Source organism: Montipora capricornis, chromosome 9 (assembly GCF_036669925.1).
Source record: "Montipora capricornis isolate CH-2021 chromosome 9, ASM3666992v2, whole genome shotgun sequence".
Lineage (NCBI taxonomy): Eukaryota > Metazoa > Cnidaria > Anthozoa > Scleractinia > Acroporidae > Montipora > Montipora capricornis.
The window spans coordinates 48,862,307-48,876,462 of NC_090891.1; the positions used below are offsets into that span (position 1 = coordinate 48,862,307).

Here is a 14,156-nt window from a genome sequence, read left to right on the forward strand (position 1 = left end):
AATTTCATCAGTATAGGAATTCCACATTACCATTTTCGAGCTTTAGATTTCCCCTAAATACCCTGATATAATGTGACCGCCCTCTCAGCCACTTTCTCTATAATTATAAATTCACAATCATGGAGTCAAGAAGAGCCTACTAACAGCGCATGAAATCATGGCAATCCAATAGGCCCTCACGGAAGCCGTAGACAAGTGACTCACAACCGCTTACAACACCATACTAGTCATACTTGTTCATGCTGGTATAGGATTAGAAGTCCTAGCTCGTATCTGCTCGTGCTCCTTCTAAGCTTTTTGATTGGCCCATAGGGCTGCGACAACAATATCGCCTGGGCTGAGTCATTCAAGGAAGTTTAGGGCTACACCTGGTTTTAATGTCCACGGAATCTGTGGATTATGGCCTCACTGAACCCAGAACAAGCACGGACCCGGCCTGCCTCAAACTGAATTTTGCTGCAGTTTTTCACTCGGTCACTCTTCACCATGCCTAAATCTTTGAAACTGAAAGAACATTATGATTTCTGTAAGTCTCATGTTAATAATATTCAATCAGAAAGTTTTCTGTCACGCTTTCCTTGTATTGAGGACATAACTGTTATCTGTTCTAAAACTCCTTGCGCAAAGGCAAGTAAGTGAGACGACGAGGCCGAGTGGACTAATCATTAAGTAAGCTCCAAAAGAGAAAGGTCTTCGTAGCAAGTTGACACCACAGGGTTGAAGGCTTTCTATTTTTTAGAGCACAACAATGAGATTAGGATTATGGATTTTAAGGGTAGAGGCCATTTTCTGTCTTTGTTTTGACATACAGTAAGGCAATGACGGAGTTAAAAATTGGTACAGCTCTTCTAGGTTAGATACATTGGAAAGCCATTTAAACCTCTCTTACAATGAAGGCTGAAACAAGTTTGCAAACTTCCTACTGTGTAAACATACTTTTGGTTACACCCATTGCTTCCTACAAGAACTCTTTGCTACAATTTGTCATTTCAGCATATTTTGAAATTGCAGCCTTGATTCCACCACCAGTTCGACCTTTTCCAATTACAGTGTAAGTAACTTGTGAAGTGTGAGCATCAGTTCATCACTCTCAAATATTAAAGGAAGGATTCTTGAGGAGATGAATTTAGTTCTTGATAGTTGTCAAATCCACCCTCCTCTCCAGTCAGAGGAATAAGCTGAGGCATTGGAATATTTGGAATATTCACTGGCATGGACCCCAGACTTTGTGAGAAGAGAGGATTTAAAGTAGGTGAAACAACAACTGCGCTCCTTTCATCAGGTAAGCTTTTACTGTCGGTTGACACTGTCTTTGTAGATGATGATGTCGCAGTTTTCTGTTTAGGGGTTTTTGTCCTTGGTTTCTTGGCCGGAGGTGCTTTTGGAATCTTATCTGATGAATACTTTTTCATTTCCTTTTCGTATCTCTCTTTGTCCTTTTCATACATTTCATAGTAGACCTAAAATTGAACAAGATATGTATACTTGATTTCAGCTGATGCACAACTTCTGCCAGAGTGCCCAATAGAAATACCAAAAGTACAATGTTTTATCAACTGAAGATTTGACCAGGCATTTTATTACTATATAGTTTCGTACTACACAATGGTGTAACACTCTTCGGATAAAATAGCCTAATGGTAGATTACAATGCGGTTACTATGGATACAATGCGGTTTCTATAGATTTTAATGTGTAACAAAAGAGGACTTCGTATTTTTCAACAGAAATTTACTAGGGTTTCTACACGAAGATACACGCTTGTTATGCTTGTCAAGAGTGGCTACATGAGCCCCATCTAGCCACTCTTAACAAGCACAACGACCTTGTATCTTCTTGTAGACACGCTACTTAAAATTTCTGTTGAATCTATATCTGTAGAATCTATAGCAACAGCATTGTATCCATACTAACCGCATTTAAAAATTTAAGTTATAACCAGCGTACTGTTGTAATTTAACATTAGGCTATTTCATCTGAAGAGTGCTAAACCATCGTGTAGTACGGAACTATACAGTATTAAAATGCCTAGTAAAATCTTCAGTTGATAAAACCATTGTACTCCTGGTATATATAAACTGGATCATTGGATAATGCAATTCGCAAGAGTTTTCATTGGCTTAGCCATCATGGTAATAAACAATGCTCTGCAAAATGGTAAACGAGTGCGTCATTTTTTTGGGGCGTTGTCATTTTTATTTTAGTATGTTTTTCTATTTTTTGGGGACGTTTTTGATATGATAAAACAATTATTCCAATATAATTATTTAATAATAATTATAAATATACATTGCTGGGTATCACATTTCTAAAATGTGTTTCAGGGTAGTATCTGTTGGTAAACTGTACAAAGACCCAAGCAATTCATGATTTTTACTCACATGGTCAGCGGCTATGTTTTTAAATAAAACAAAAACGGTTGCAAAAAAATAGGGCTTAAGGACGGTGCCTACTATTGTTATTGCGCATAAGTTCTGCACATCTTGAGATACTTGGATTTCCTATCGGCGGTGCTCATTAATACAGGGATATTTTTGCGGAGAAAGCAGAACTTAGCAAGAGGTATCCAACAGGAAAATTGGGGGTAAGCATGCATTTTTAAGAGATAACTAAGCTTCAATTTGGCAAAGAACGCCATACATTGCTTTGTATTTTTAAAGCTTTTTACAAATATTGTTGATTAAGTATCTTCGAAAAATGCGTGGTTACCCCCTATTTTCTTTTTGGATTTCAATACACCTTATTTCAAAATGGCTGCCAATTAAATATTCTTTTGTTTTTATTCAAATAAGCCCTTGATGCCTCGTTCTTAAGCTTAAAATTCAAAAGAATATTTTATCTTGAACGAGGCAACAAGGGCCAATTTGTATCCACATAAATCAGCGGCCATTTTGGAATAAGGTGTATAACAATTGTTAAGATCTGCTTTTCCCGCACATTCAGGAACCCGCGCAAAAATACCTTTGAATTAGTAGGCACCGTCCTTAACCTGTTGCCGAGTAAAATCATCTGGCCTTAGCAGAGTAAAATCTATAAGTCTCACTCCTAGAAGTTAATGGGTTAAAGGGGTCATAGTTTTCGAGTGGATGTAGAGATTGTTAATTCCTAAAGGTTAGGAACTAAGCTCTCATTACTGCCATTTCTCGTTTTGGGCTGGGACACTTTAAAGACATGTAAAAACCAAGAGTACAACTGAATGTTACTGTAACAATAATAATTTTATTGTTTATACCATGAAGTAATTAAGTGTAAACACTGCTGGCATCAATAATTTATTCATTTATCATTTCTATCTTTGGAGGCATAACTTTAAGCAACTATAAAATGTGAAAAAAATTAGATAATCTCTCATCTTTTGGTTAAAATGACTTCCAAATTCTAAATAAAAGTAATGAATGAATTATTGGAAATTGTTTGTGCTGGTAAATGCGAACAATAGAGGCAAATTCAATTAAAACAGACCAAAATAGTAAATTTCCCCTCCACTTTTTTACATCCTGTACATGTAGCCATATGCCATTCATCACTCAAAATTTGGCTGCAAATAATTTTGACAAAATACCTGAGATATGAAAAGTCAGGCACACATTCATATGAGAGGAAAACTCTTCCTCGGCATTTCAAGTGTTGAAATTGGACAACCCAATAAGTCAGATACCACCAGTATAGAATACATGTCTATTGTGTTTGGGATTAGGCTTCATTGTTTCCATTGTATATATCTTTGCGCCTTTTGTTTTGTGAACCAGTCATGAGACCCATTGCAATAGCAGTGTCCTGACCCAAATATTAGTAAACAACAGAAAAAGAGAAAAGGAAACTTAACACTTAGGCTTACCTTCTTATCATCTGTTGCTAAACTCTTCCATTCCTTTGCTAAGGATTTTGTTAATTCATGATGACCAATATTAGGATCTTTCTGATCATCCTGCATGACTGTTCGCTGTTGTTGACAATACATGAGAAAGGCATTAGCCGGTTTCTTGGGAGCATTGGGGTCTCTGTCCTTGTCCCTGTCCTTTGAACTCTCACGTTTCCTACTTTTCTTCGTAGCTGGAAAGTCTGGAGTCATAAACTCACCAGTAAACAGTGCTGGGTGGATTGGCTTAGGGAATGCTTCAGACACTATTTCTGAGAGAAGCTCAGCCTGTAGAGCCACAAAAAAAAAAGTAATGATAATATGTAAACCTTTGCAATAACAAATTTTCCTATCACAAAGTTAGTAATCATCATTAATAATTTTCAAGTTCTTTTATGTGATTGCCATGATGACACTAGAAAATGTTAGTGTCTACAGTGAGTGAGACTTAATGAGTACAAGTTCTGGAATTTTGATTACTTTGCATCTGTACTGCACACCCCGGCACAGTCAACTCGTCCCAGCAAGTTGGTCTGCGACAATTAATTTTTACATCAAAAAGTTGTTACTAGCAGAAAGTACAAGTTCATCAAAAGGAAATTGCATTACTTGCTTTTTGGCATTTACTGTAAAGGCCTTCCACTACAAAAAAGTGGAAACACTAGCAACTCATTCAAAACTGGCTCTGAAATGAGAACTTCATCCCATAATAGCTCATTTTCTGCAGACTGGAACTCATATTATATGCTTGCATTTGTACTAAATATGTAGAGCACGACTTAGAGAATTAGTACAAGTTGTACTTGTTTAATCGTACTTGCACATCTTGCCGATGCTAAACATTCTCTATCAGTGACTACTACAACAACAATAATGGTAAAAATGATGACTCCCATAATGCAACCAATGTTGATGATGATGATCCCCATAATCATCATGAGGACACTGATTTATAATAATAACGAGATGCTTCCGTGAAGCATACACTGGGTTGCCTGTGGTACATGCTACAGAAAATCAGAAGGCATTGAAATACAGCATTCCAGTCTCTGAAGAATAACAAATAAAAGAGAAGCGAGAAACATTGGCTTCTGGGCTGACATGTTGATAATTTTCAAGTTCCCTCACAACTTCGTTTCACCACAAGTGTGCCCTCTGAGCATCTGACAGCTTTGTAGTACTAAATTTCACTGGAGTCAAGCCCTGTTCCGCGGGGTTAGTGTTAGGATGGGAGACCAAAACAATAAACCCCTCATAAAAAACAGAAGCATCTGACCGAAAATACTATTAACGCTAACAAATGCGAACTCAGCAAGGTACAGATTTTGTTAGCTTGCTTTATGCAAAACAAATATTGATGAAAAAGCAAATAACTATTGATACACAGTTTTTAGAAAGAGCAGAAGGAAGTTTCCGGGACGGTCGATCGAGAATAAAATATTTACGACATGAAAACAACATTAATTTTGAACCGTGAATATAGAATATAAAAAGTTACGATCAGCGACAAACATTTTGGGAGATTTTTGCTACGTTTAAGTAAATTGCAAAATCGAAAGTGACATGGCCGGAATTCAGCGGGCGCCGTGATTAAGTTACCCTGGCATGTTTACTCGCCAAACAGTGAAGCATCTGTGTCAAATGATGGCAAGATACAGGGTCTTTGTAAGTTTCTTTTTCTGTCAAGTGTTATAAAGTTTGAAATGAAATGAGCGAAGTCAAAACAAAGATCACAATCGCCCAACTCTTGTTTATGCAAAGTCAAAATCTACTCTCCAAGACGCGTACGACGTTATTTATCACCAGGTAATTCCATCATTTTGGAAATAGCAGCTACTTTATTATTCACCTGCGTCACAAGTTTTCACTGATTTTGGGGCTCATTTTGTTGAAACTCAAGCACGCTTCCAACAGGCCTGTGAACCCTTTCTGCTGACTTTCCATTATTGAGCTCCATAAGGGTATATTTTGTTTAAGGATCCACTAAAACGCCATTCGCGTTACATGACTTTCGACGCCCTTGCAGGCTAAGTTAATGATTCTCCTGTGTCCACCAGAGAAATCTACGCAGTTCCACTTCCCTCTCGATCCTAAGAAAATACGCGCAGAAGGCTCTATGCACAAAGACACCACTTACCAGGGGAGTGACAGGCAAGACTTTTACCGAAATGGAAAAAAAAAAAAACAAAACAAAAATAAATAAAAACTAGACCCTCCGTGAGGGTACACTCGGTTGCCTGTGGTACGTGCACTGTTCCAGACAATTTTTTTCAAGTTGGGCGGTCATTAATTAGCTCTTATTAACCGAGCAGGAGGTCTGTATGGGAGAATCTTGACCTCGGTCAAGATTCTCCCATACAGACTGACTAAGCTCGGTTAATAAGATGTTTATTATATGGCAAACAAGAACAATTTAATTCGTTTAATGTAACTGGTTTTTACCAACTGACATTTTGCTTGAGAAGGGTGATGAGTGGCGATGAGCTGAACTTAATTCTTTCAAAGTTTGCTCGTCATCCTCTCTTTTGTCATCATGCTGTTTGGCACTTCCATAAATAAATATTGGTAGAAGAAAATACTCAATATTTTTGCATTTTAGTTTGCATCTTTTCACCGCAAAACATTACCGGTCTAGATGCCGGTCTAGATGGGAAAATCTAGACCGCGGTCAATATCGATTTTAGCCAATTAAATTCATGAATTTTGTAGTTCCCAGTCCTCGTGAGACAGAGCGATATAATAATTAGCTCTTATTAACCCAGCAGGAGGTCTGTATGGGAGAATCTTGACCTCGGTCGTGTGTACAGACCTCACTGCTGACCGAGGTCGTGAGTACAGACCGAACGCAGTGAGGTCTGTACACACGACCGAGGTCAAGATTCTCCCATACAGACTGACTAAGCTCGGTTAATAAGATGTTTATTATATGGCAAACAAGAACAATTTAATTCGTTTAATGTAACTGGTTTGTACTAACCGACATTTTGCTTGCGAACGGCGATGAGTGGCGATGAGCTGAACTTAATTCTGTCAAAGTTTGCTCGTCATCCTCTCTTTTGTCATGATGCTGTTTTGCACTTCCATAAATAAATATTGGTAGAAGAAAATGCTCCATATTTTTGCATTTTAGTTTGCATCTTTTCACCGCAAAACATGACCGGTCCAGATGCCGGTCTAGATGGGAAAATCTAGACCGCGGTCAATATCGATTTCAGCCGATCACATTCGTGAACTTGGTAGTTCCCAGTCCCTGTGAGACAGAGCCATATAATAAAAAGTCATACCAGACGAGGCCCTTTGGCTCACAGGTCCTCACACGTTCGTACGACGAAACAGACCTGTCCTTGTGTAATATGTAGCACTAACAGTGCACGATATTGTTTTGGTATTGTCTATCATTGTAGTGCCATCGTAGAAGTCTTGGGTAAATAGTCCGAGAAGACATGTGGTTACTAGCAAAGTACTGAACCCAGAAAGATTGAAGAAAATAAATGGGAAGTGAGAAACACTGGCTTCTGGGCTGACATGTTGATAAACTTCTTTTCACCACAAGTTTAAGCGTGCCCTCTGGGCATCTGACAGCTTTGTAATACCGAAGTTCACTGAAGTCAAGCCCTGTTGGGCGGGGTTAGTGTTTGGATGGGAGACCAAAATAATATAACCCTCATAAAGCAGAAGCATCGGACCGAAAATACTATTAACGCTAACAAATGCGAACTCAGCAAGGTACAGATTTTGTTAGCTTGCTTTATGCAAAAACAAATATTGATGCAAAAGTAAATAAATAGATACACAGTTTTTAGAAAGAGCAGAAGGAAGTTTCCAGGACGATCGCTCGAGAATAACATATTTACGACATGAAAACAACATTTATTTTGAACCGTGAATATAGAATATAATAGGTTACGATCAGCGACAAACATTTTGGGGGATTTTTGCGACGTTCAATTTTGTTATTGTACGTTTTGGCTGCACAAATAAATCGCAAAATCGAAAGTGACATCGCCGGAATTCAGCGGGCGCCGTGATGAAGTTACCGCGGCATGTTTACTCGCCAAACAGTGAAGTATCTGTGTCAAATGATGGCAAGATACCGGGTTTTTGAGAGTTTCTTTTTCTGTCAAGTGTTATAAAGTTTGACAATGAAATGAGCGAGGTCAAAACAAAGATCACAATTGCCCAAGTCTTGTTTATGCAAAGTCAAAATTTACTCTCCAAGACGCGTACGACGTTATTTATCACCAGGTAATTCCATCATTTTGGAAATAACAGCTACTTTATTATTCAACTGCGTCACAATTCTTCACTGATTTTGGGGCTCATTTTGTTGAAACTCAAGCACGCTTCCAACAGGCCTGTGAACCCTTCCAGCTTACAGAGCAATACTAAAAAACTTCTCCCATATCACATTTCAACCTTAAGCTTGAAAATTCAATACACAACATGATATTATAATTCACAAAGGCAGAAAATACCACAGAATCCTTTTCCAGCGAAAAATTTATTGAAACAAACAACATATTTGCTCTTAGAGGCGAAAACCTCTTCCTGTGCGTGAAGACAAGAAACTCAATCGTGTCAAATTACCATGTACTTCAGGTAAATACAGCTCACTTTGATTTTGTCTCGACGGGCGATAGATTGTTGTCGAAGTCCAGTACTCCTTGCTTTTGAGATTCCTGCCTAGTTTATCCAACTGACTTTCCATTATTGAGCCCCATAATGGTATATTTTGTTTAAGGATCCACTAAAACGCCCTTCGCGTTACATGACTTTCGACGCCATTGCAGGCTAAGTTAATGATTCTGTGTCCACCAGAGAAATCTATGCATTTCCCACTACCCTCTCTATCCTAAGAAAATACGCGCAGAAGGCTCTATGCACAAAGACACCACTTACCAGGGTAGTGACAGGCAAGACTTGTACCGACACGAAAAAAAAAAAAAAAAGAAAAAAAAGAAAACAAACAAACAAACAAAACGCAGACCTCGACTGGGTTTGCCCATGCATAGTAATTACATACACCTGAAAATGGAACATTCATTGTGAACTCTTTTGGTTATAGTTATTATTAATTAAGTGCTTTCTTGAACCAAAAACTTTTATACCAGAACTATAAGTTCTGTTGAGAATTGCCTAACCTGAAAAGGTGGCTGCACATCGCGATAATCATCATTGTAATCATCTAATCTGTCTTTAAGGAAACTGAAAACAAAACACTGGAGTAAGAGTAGCATAACTTAACACCACATTTCCTAATTCAACCGCTGCCCAGCCATCAAAACTTTGACATGATAAAAAGGTGTTGGAATGAATTTTCAATGCTAAAAATCACAAAATTACTATGATATTAAAAAAAGTAAAAAAGGGAGCTTTTGGTATGTTAATGGCTGGTTTTGTCATTGGTAAGGTTCTACCGATATTCCTAACATTATTGCCATCTTGAAAAGGTAAGTCACACACAGCATACAAATTTAGTAGGGGTTTTGTGATCCAAGGCTAAGTCATACACAGCATACAAATTCAATAGGGGTTTTATGATCCAAGGCAGCATACAGTCAACTCCGGATAACTTGACCCTTCAAGGGAAATTGAGAAAGGGTCAAGTTATCGGGAGTTGGAGTTATTGGGAGTAAGGAGTTAAGCAGCAACCCTTTAGGATGATGTAGGCACCGAAGTAAAATGTACCTTAAACCAATGAAACTTGAACTGGACTGACACATTTTGTGTAATGCAAAAAAGGACAAAGATTACAGGGCTGCTTAAATGTTTTGGACTACAGTACACTGTTTGTTTTGATTGTCACGTACTGACAGAAGTGATTCAAGTCATCGAAGTTAAAAATATAGAGAGAATGACCTGAAGGGCAACAAAAATTGCTTCGAGTTAGCGGGAAGTTAGAGTTATCAAGGGTTCGAGTTACCAAGAGTAAAAGTGCAGTAAATGTATAATGGGAATCCATGGCAAATCAATTTGGGTTTGACTTAGTGCAAAGTTCGAATTAGCGAGGGTTCAAGTTATGTGGAGTCGACTGTATGTCACACCAGAGTCGACTTGTGTTCTATTATAGCAAAGATATTGTTGATTCCCTGTTAACACCCTAATGTACCAGCGAAAAACTAAGTGGCTGCCGAAGCATAGTGTTGCATAAATTTAGAAACTGTCGCATTATAAAACTGCTAGCCGGGCCCAGCATGTGCCCTAGTCAGGTAAGAGGTGATAAGAACTTCAAACTGTGCATTAATTTTGTGTTACGACAAGAAGAAACATGAAATGTTGACATGAGTCTTTGTTTCTTCGACCGGCAATCTTTCGTATTTGTTTATTTTCATCTCCAGTCCTCTACTTGCACTCAACTCACAAAGAGGTTCTGTCAAGACATGGCAGATGCTTTGGGTTCACTTTCATGTCTGTTTTCCTCTTTCTGGACGAAATGAATTCATCTGCATTTCAATTATCAAGATGCTTGTGAAGAAACTTCCCAAATTAAATACTCAAGGTCAAAGAAAACTTAAGTTTTTTGAGGATAAAAATTTAACTGAACGCAGAGTTCGCTTAGATCGATCGCGAAAAATTACAACAGCAACAACGATGCAACAGACTAATAATTTGAAGGTCCATCAGGAACCCTCCACAGTTTCAAGGCCTGCAAATGGTAATGAAGACAGTAAATCCCACCGAAGTGGCTAACTTTGTCCCCACATTCGAAAGAGTTGCCATGTTTTGTTTGCATAGAAGTCTGAAACTCTACCAACTCAGAACTGAGATATGTGTGTTAAACTGTCAGTAGCCAGGGTTTAATAGATATCATACATTCACTGTGACTGGGAAATTGTCAATGTGTGTTAAGTAACTCAGTAACTCAGTTCAGTTGACTTCGTGATTATCATGACTTAATTCTGATTCTAAAAAGTGAATTAGCAATGCTACAACTTTCTGTGTATCAAACTAAATAGGTTACCACTAAAACAGAGTAGTGCCTCAGTTAAAATAAAACTCATTGCTCTTAATTCTAATTTCAGTTACATGTAGATTGATTCATTGATTGATTGAGTAATGTAAAACTTGTTAAACATAATGTAAAAGTGCAAAGGTGCTCATATCATCTCTGTATTCCTTTTCATCCTGCCCACCACAGGGCTTCTATGGTCCATAATTTTATGAATTGGCCCATAACTTTTCAAAGCCAGGGGCCATAGGCCCATTTGTTTATTTTGGCCTCCAAATCCCTGTACACTAGGCAATTTTTCGCTCAAGTAGTCTCGCAATTTTGTTGGGACACAAGTTGCATGAAAAATTGCCCAGTGTAAAATACCCTGCTACAGACATCCCATGCAACATTAATTTTTAGCATTAGAGAATTAGAAATCAGTTCTACTTTGGGCAACGTGTCTCGCACGCTACAACAAATTTTCAATCATTGCGTTGTGTAACATCTGTCCTGCAACTTGTGATGCAATGCTTTGTGGTACCAGCCACTGAAAATGTTCCTTTAACCTCATGTGATCACTGAAAATGAGACAAGTTGCAAGAACTGTTGCCTAGTGTAACACCCATCACGCCACTTGCTTTTTAATATTTTTAATGTGAAAATTTTCGTCCCAACAAAATTGCGAGACAACTTGCAGGAACATTGCCTTGTGTAAAACTGCCTTAAGGACGGTGCCTACTATTTAACAATATTTTTTCCCCGGTGTGTGATTATGCAGGAAATGTAGATCTTAACAAGTGTTATTGAAATCCAAAAAGAAAATTGGGGGTAACCACGCATTTTTCAAAGATAATTCATGAATAATATTTGTAAAAAGCTTTAAAATACAAAGCAATGTATGGCGCTCTTTCTCAAATTGAAGCTTAATTATCTCTGTAAAATGCATGGTTACCCCCAATTTTCTTTTTGGATACCAAGAGTACTTACTAAGATCTACTTTCTCCGGATAGTTTTAAACCGCGAAAAAGTATCCCTGTATTGGTTAGCATCACCGATAGGAAATCCGAGTATCTCGAGATGCGCAGAAGGTATGCGCAATAACAATAGTAGGCACCGTCCTTAAGACACCTCACCCTCTGCGCACAAATGCAATTGAAAATTGTGAAGAGATGTTTGAGTGTATAAAGGGTTATTAAACAATGGATTACAACGACATTTACTGGGGTAAGTTGTAATTCGCCCGGGTAGAGCATCCAATGGGTGTTACATACAGTAGGTCTTAAGTTTGAATCTACCCTAGGACTCTAATTTTTCAGTTGCCCTTTTCACAGATCACTCATTACAAACCTTGATAAATAGTAATGCTAAACTTAGGCCTTACTTGGCCTAAAAACGATGTTTAGGCTTACGGTTAGCCAATTTGAGGGTTTTGGGTTGCTTTACTACAGTTAAAACAATGACCTGTAACGAGTCACCAGTGGCATACGACCTGTGTTTTGAACCTCAGCGCCCGGAGCAAGCCAAGCAACAGATTACAACCACATTTCCTACCTTCTCTGTTTTCGATAGCGTTTTAAGAGTGTCTTAACATGGTAAATGCGATTGACTAATCTTTCGTTTTCCTGAAAGAACAAACAACAATTTCCACAAGCTTTCTTGCAAACACTACTTGAGAATATGTGCATTACAAATAACGAAGTTGCTCAAAAACGAGGTTTTTAACAGTAAGAAAAATGTAAGAACATTGTTATTACATAATGCTGATGGATTTACTACCTGTTCGATTTCTCTGCAGTACGTAAGCAGAGTAAAATATTTTCCTTTCCAACGAGTTTCTTGATCCGACGCTATGTATGTTCCAATATCTTGATCACCATCATCCGCCATCTTTGTCAAGAATTCCCAACTTGTACCCAGGCCTTCTTAAAAGTTTCTTTGCTTCGTCTTTGGTATATCAAGACGCTCTATGTGCGTAAACTGGGTTGGTACGTGCTAATTTGTTAAAGTGAGGGGTCATGTAAATCACTTGAGGGTCACCTAGACGTCGTGCCAGCAGTGGCTCTTTTGTTCACACTTTCACACGTTGAATTATTTGGTAATGTCCTGTCCCGTTAAGAGGTCTTTTACTTTTGGAGGTTTTGGTAACAAATTCAGTTCAAAGATAACAAAACTAGCCTGCAAGCAGGCTCTTCTGTTGAAAATAGCGCGCCTTTGAAATTTTGGGGCTTGGTTACTAGTTTCGAAATCGACCGCGCGACATTTCAAAGGAAGAGCCTGCTTGCAGGCTATAATAAAACACGCTCTTGAGTAAAACTCACTCGTTTCTTCCTTAAGTTAAATAGTCTGCCAAAAAACTAACTGCAAATTTCTCTGACGGAACGTTTTCCTGCATTTCATGCATGTCTTGCAGTTGCACTAAGCAAATGTTTATTCCACACACTACATTGAATGAACTACTGGGAAGAATGTTAATCGTTCGTCGCTTTCAGAGTTAAACAACGTACTTTTTCGCAAAAAAACTTCCGTCTTTCTTTTTTAAAAATTTGTCTTAATATTTTTAACTGAATATTTACATTTCATTTGTCGAGCCGGGAAGCCTTTTGTATTCGGGTTATTGAACCAAGAGCCGACTGGAACACTTTGAAGGTGATGAAACTGGATTTTCCTACAATTGTCTGAGTTGGCTGTCATCGGATTGCCATACGGTTACTTTGTATATTTTACAGGAAGGCATATAATAATAATAATAATAATAATAATAATAATAATAATAATAATAATAATAATAATAATAATACAATAATAATAATTTATATTTATATAGTGCAAACCTCTATACAGATATATTCAGTTGCGCTTCACAATATTGTTAAAAGTAAAAACTACGAACTACGAAAGACTACGAACCTATACACAAAGCCTAGTTAGAACTAATTAATCATATATCAATGATATATAAGACATGAATCAAAAAACTATTTGAAAGCTTACTTAAAATAATGACTTTTAACAGCATTCTTGAAAGTGTCCAATGTCTTTATGTTGCGAATTGTCGAAGATAATGCATTCCAAAGATAACTTTGGCATTTAAGATGGTGTTTCGAAGAAAAAAGGTTTAATTCTCGGCTCTGCTGTGAATAGAAAATGGCCAGCGATAAACAGGATTTTAGCGGGGTTTCGGTATGATGTAATCTGAAGCCATGTCTGTGCTTTCTGTGAGTTAAACGGTGCGAATGCTTGAAACATCTTGGAACTGATGACGAAAAAAATTCCGTTGAACCAGTATATTTCGGTCGACATATGACATCTAAATCACACACAACATGTACGAAATTAGCTGTTGTTTACGTATGAGAAACATTACCG

The 14,156-nt window shown here is 37.8% G+C and overlaps 1 protein-coding gene across 1 annotated transcript in view; it reads right to left on the reverse strand.

Moving 5' to 3' along the window:
• Positions 1-12,697, reverse strand: part of LOC138015428 (uncharacterized) — a 13,522-nt gene extending 825 nt beyond the window's left edge. The window contains exons 1-5 of the mRNA XM_068862481.1: positions 12,567-12,697; positions 12,342-12,412; positions 9,001-9,064; positions 3,839-4,147; positions 1-1,460 (exon numbers count right to left, since the gene is read on the reverse strand). The exon at positions 1-1,460 is cut by the window's left edge and continues 825 nt beyond it. Of these exons, the coding sequence (XP_068718582.1) occupies positions 1,098-1,460; positions 3,839-4,147; positions 9,001-9,064; positions 12,342-12,412; positions 12,567-12,677 (918 nt within the window). The 5' untranslated portion in view covers positions 12,678-12,697 and the 3' untranslated portion in view covers positions 1-1,097. The remainder of the gene's footprint in view (positions 1,461-3,838; positions 4,148-9,000; positions 9,065-12,341; positions 12,413-12,566) is intronic.
• Positions 12,698-14,156: the final 1,459 nt, after the last annotated feature.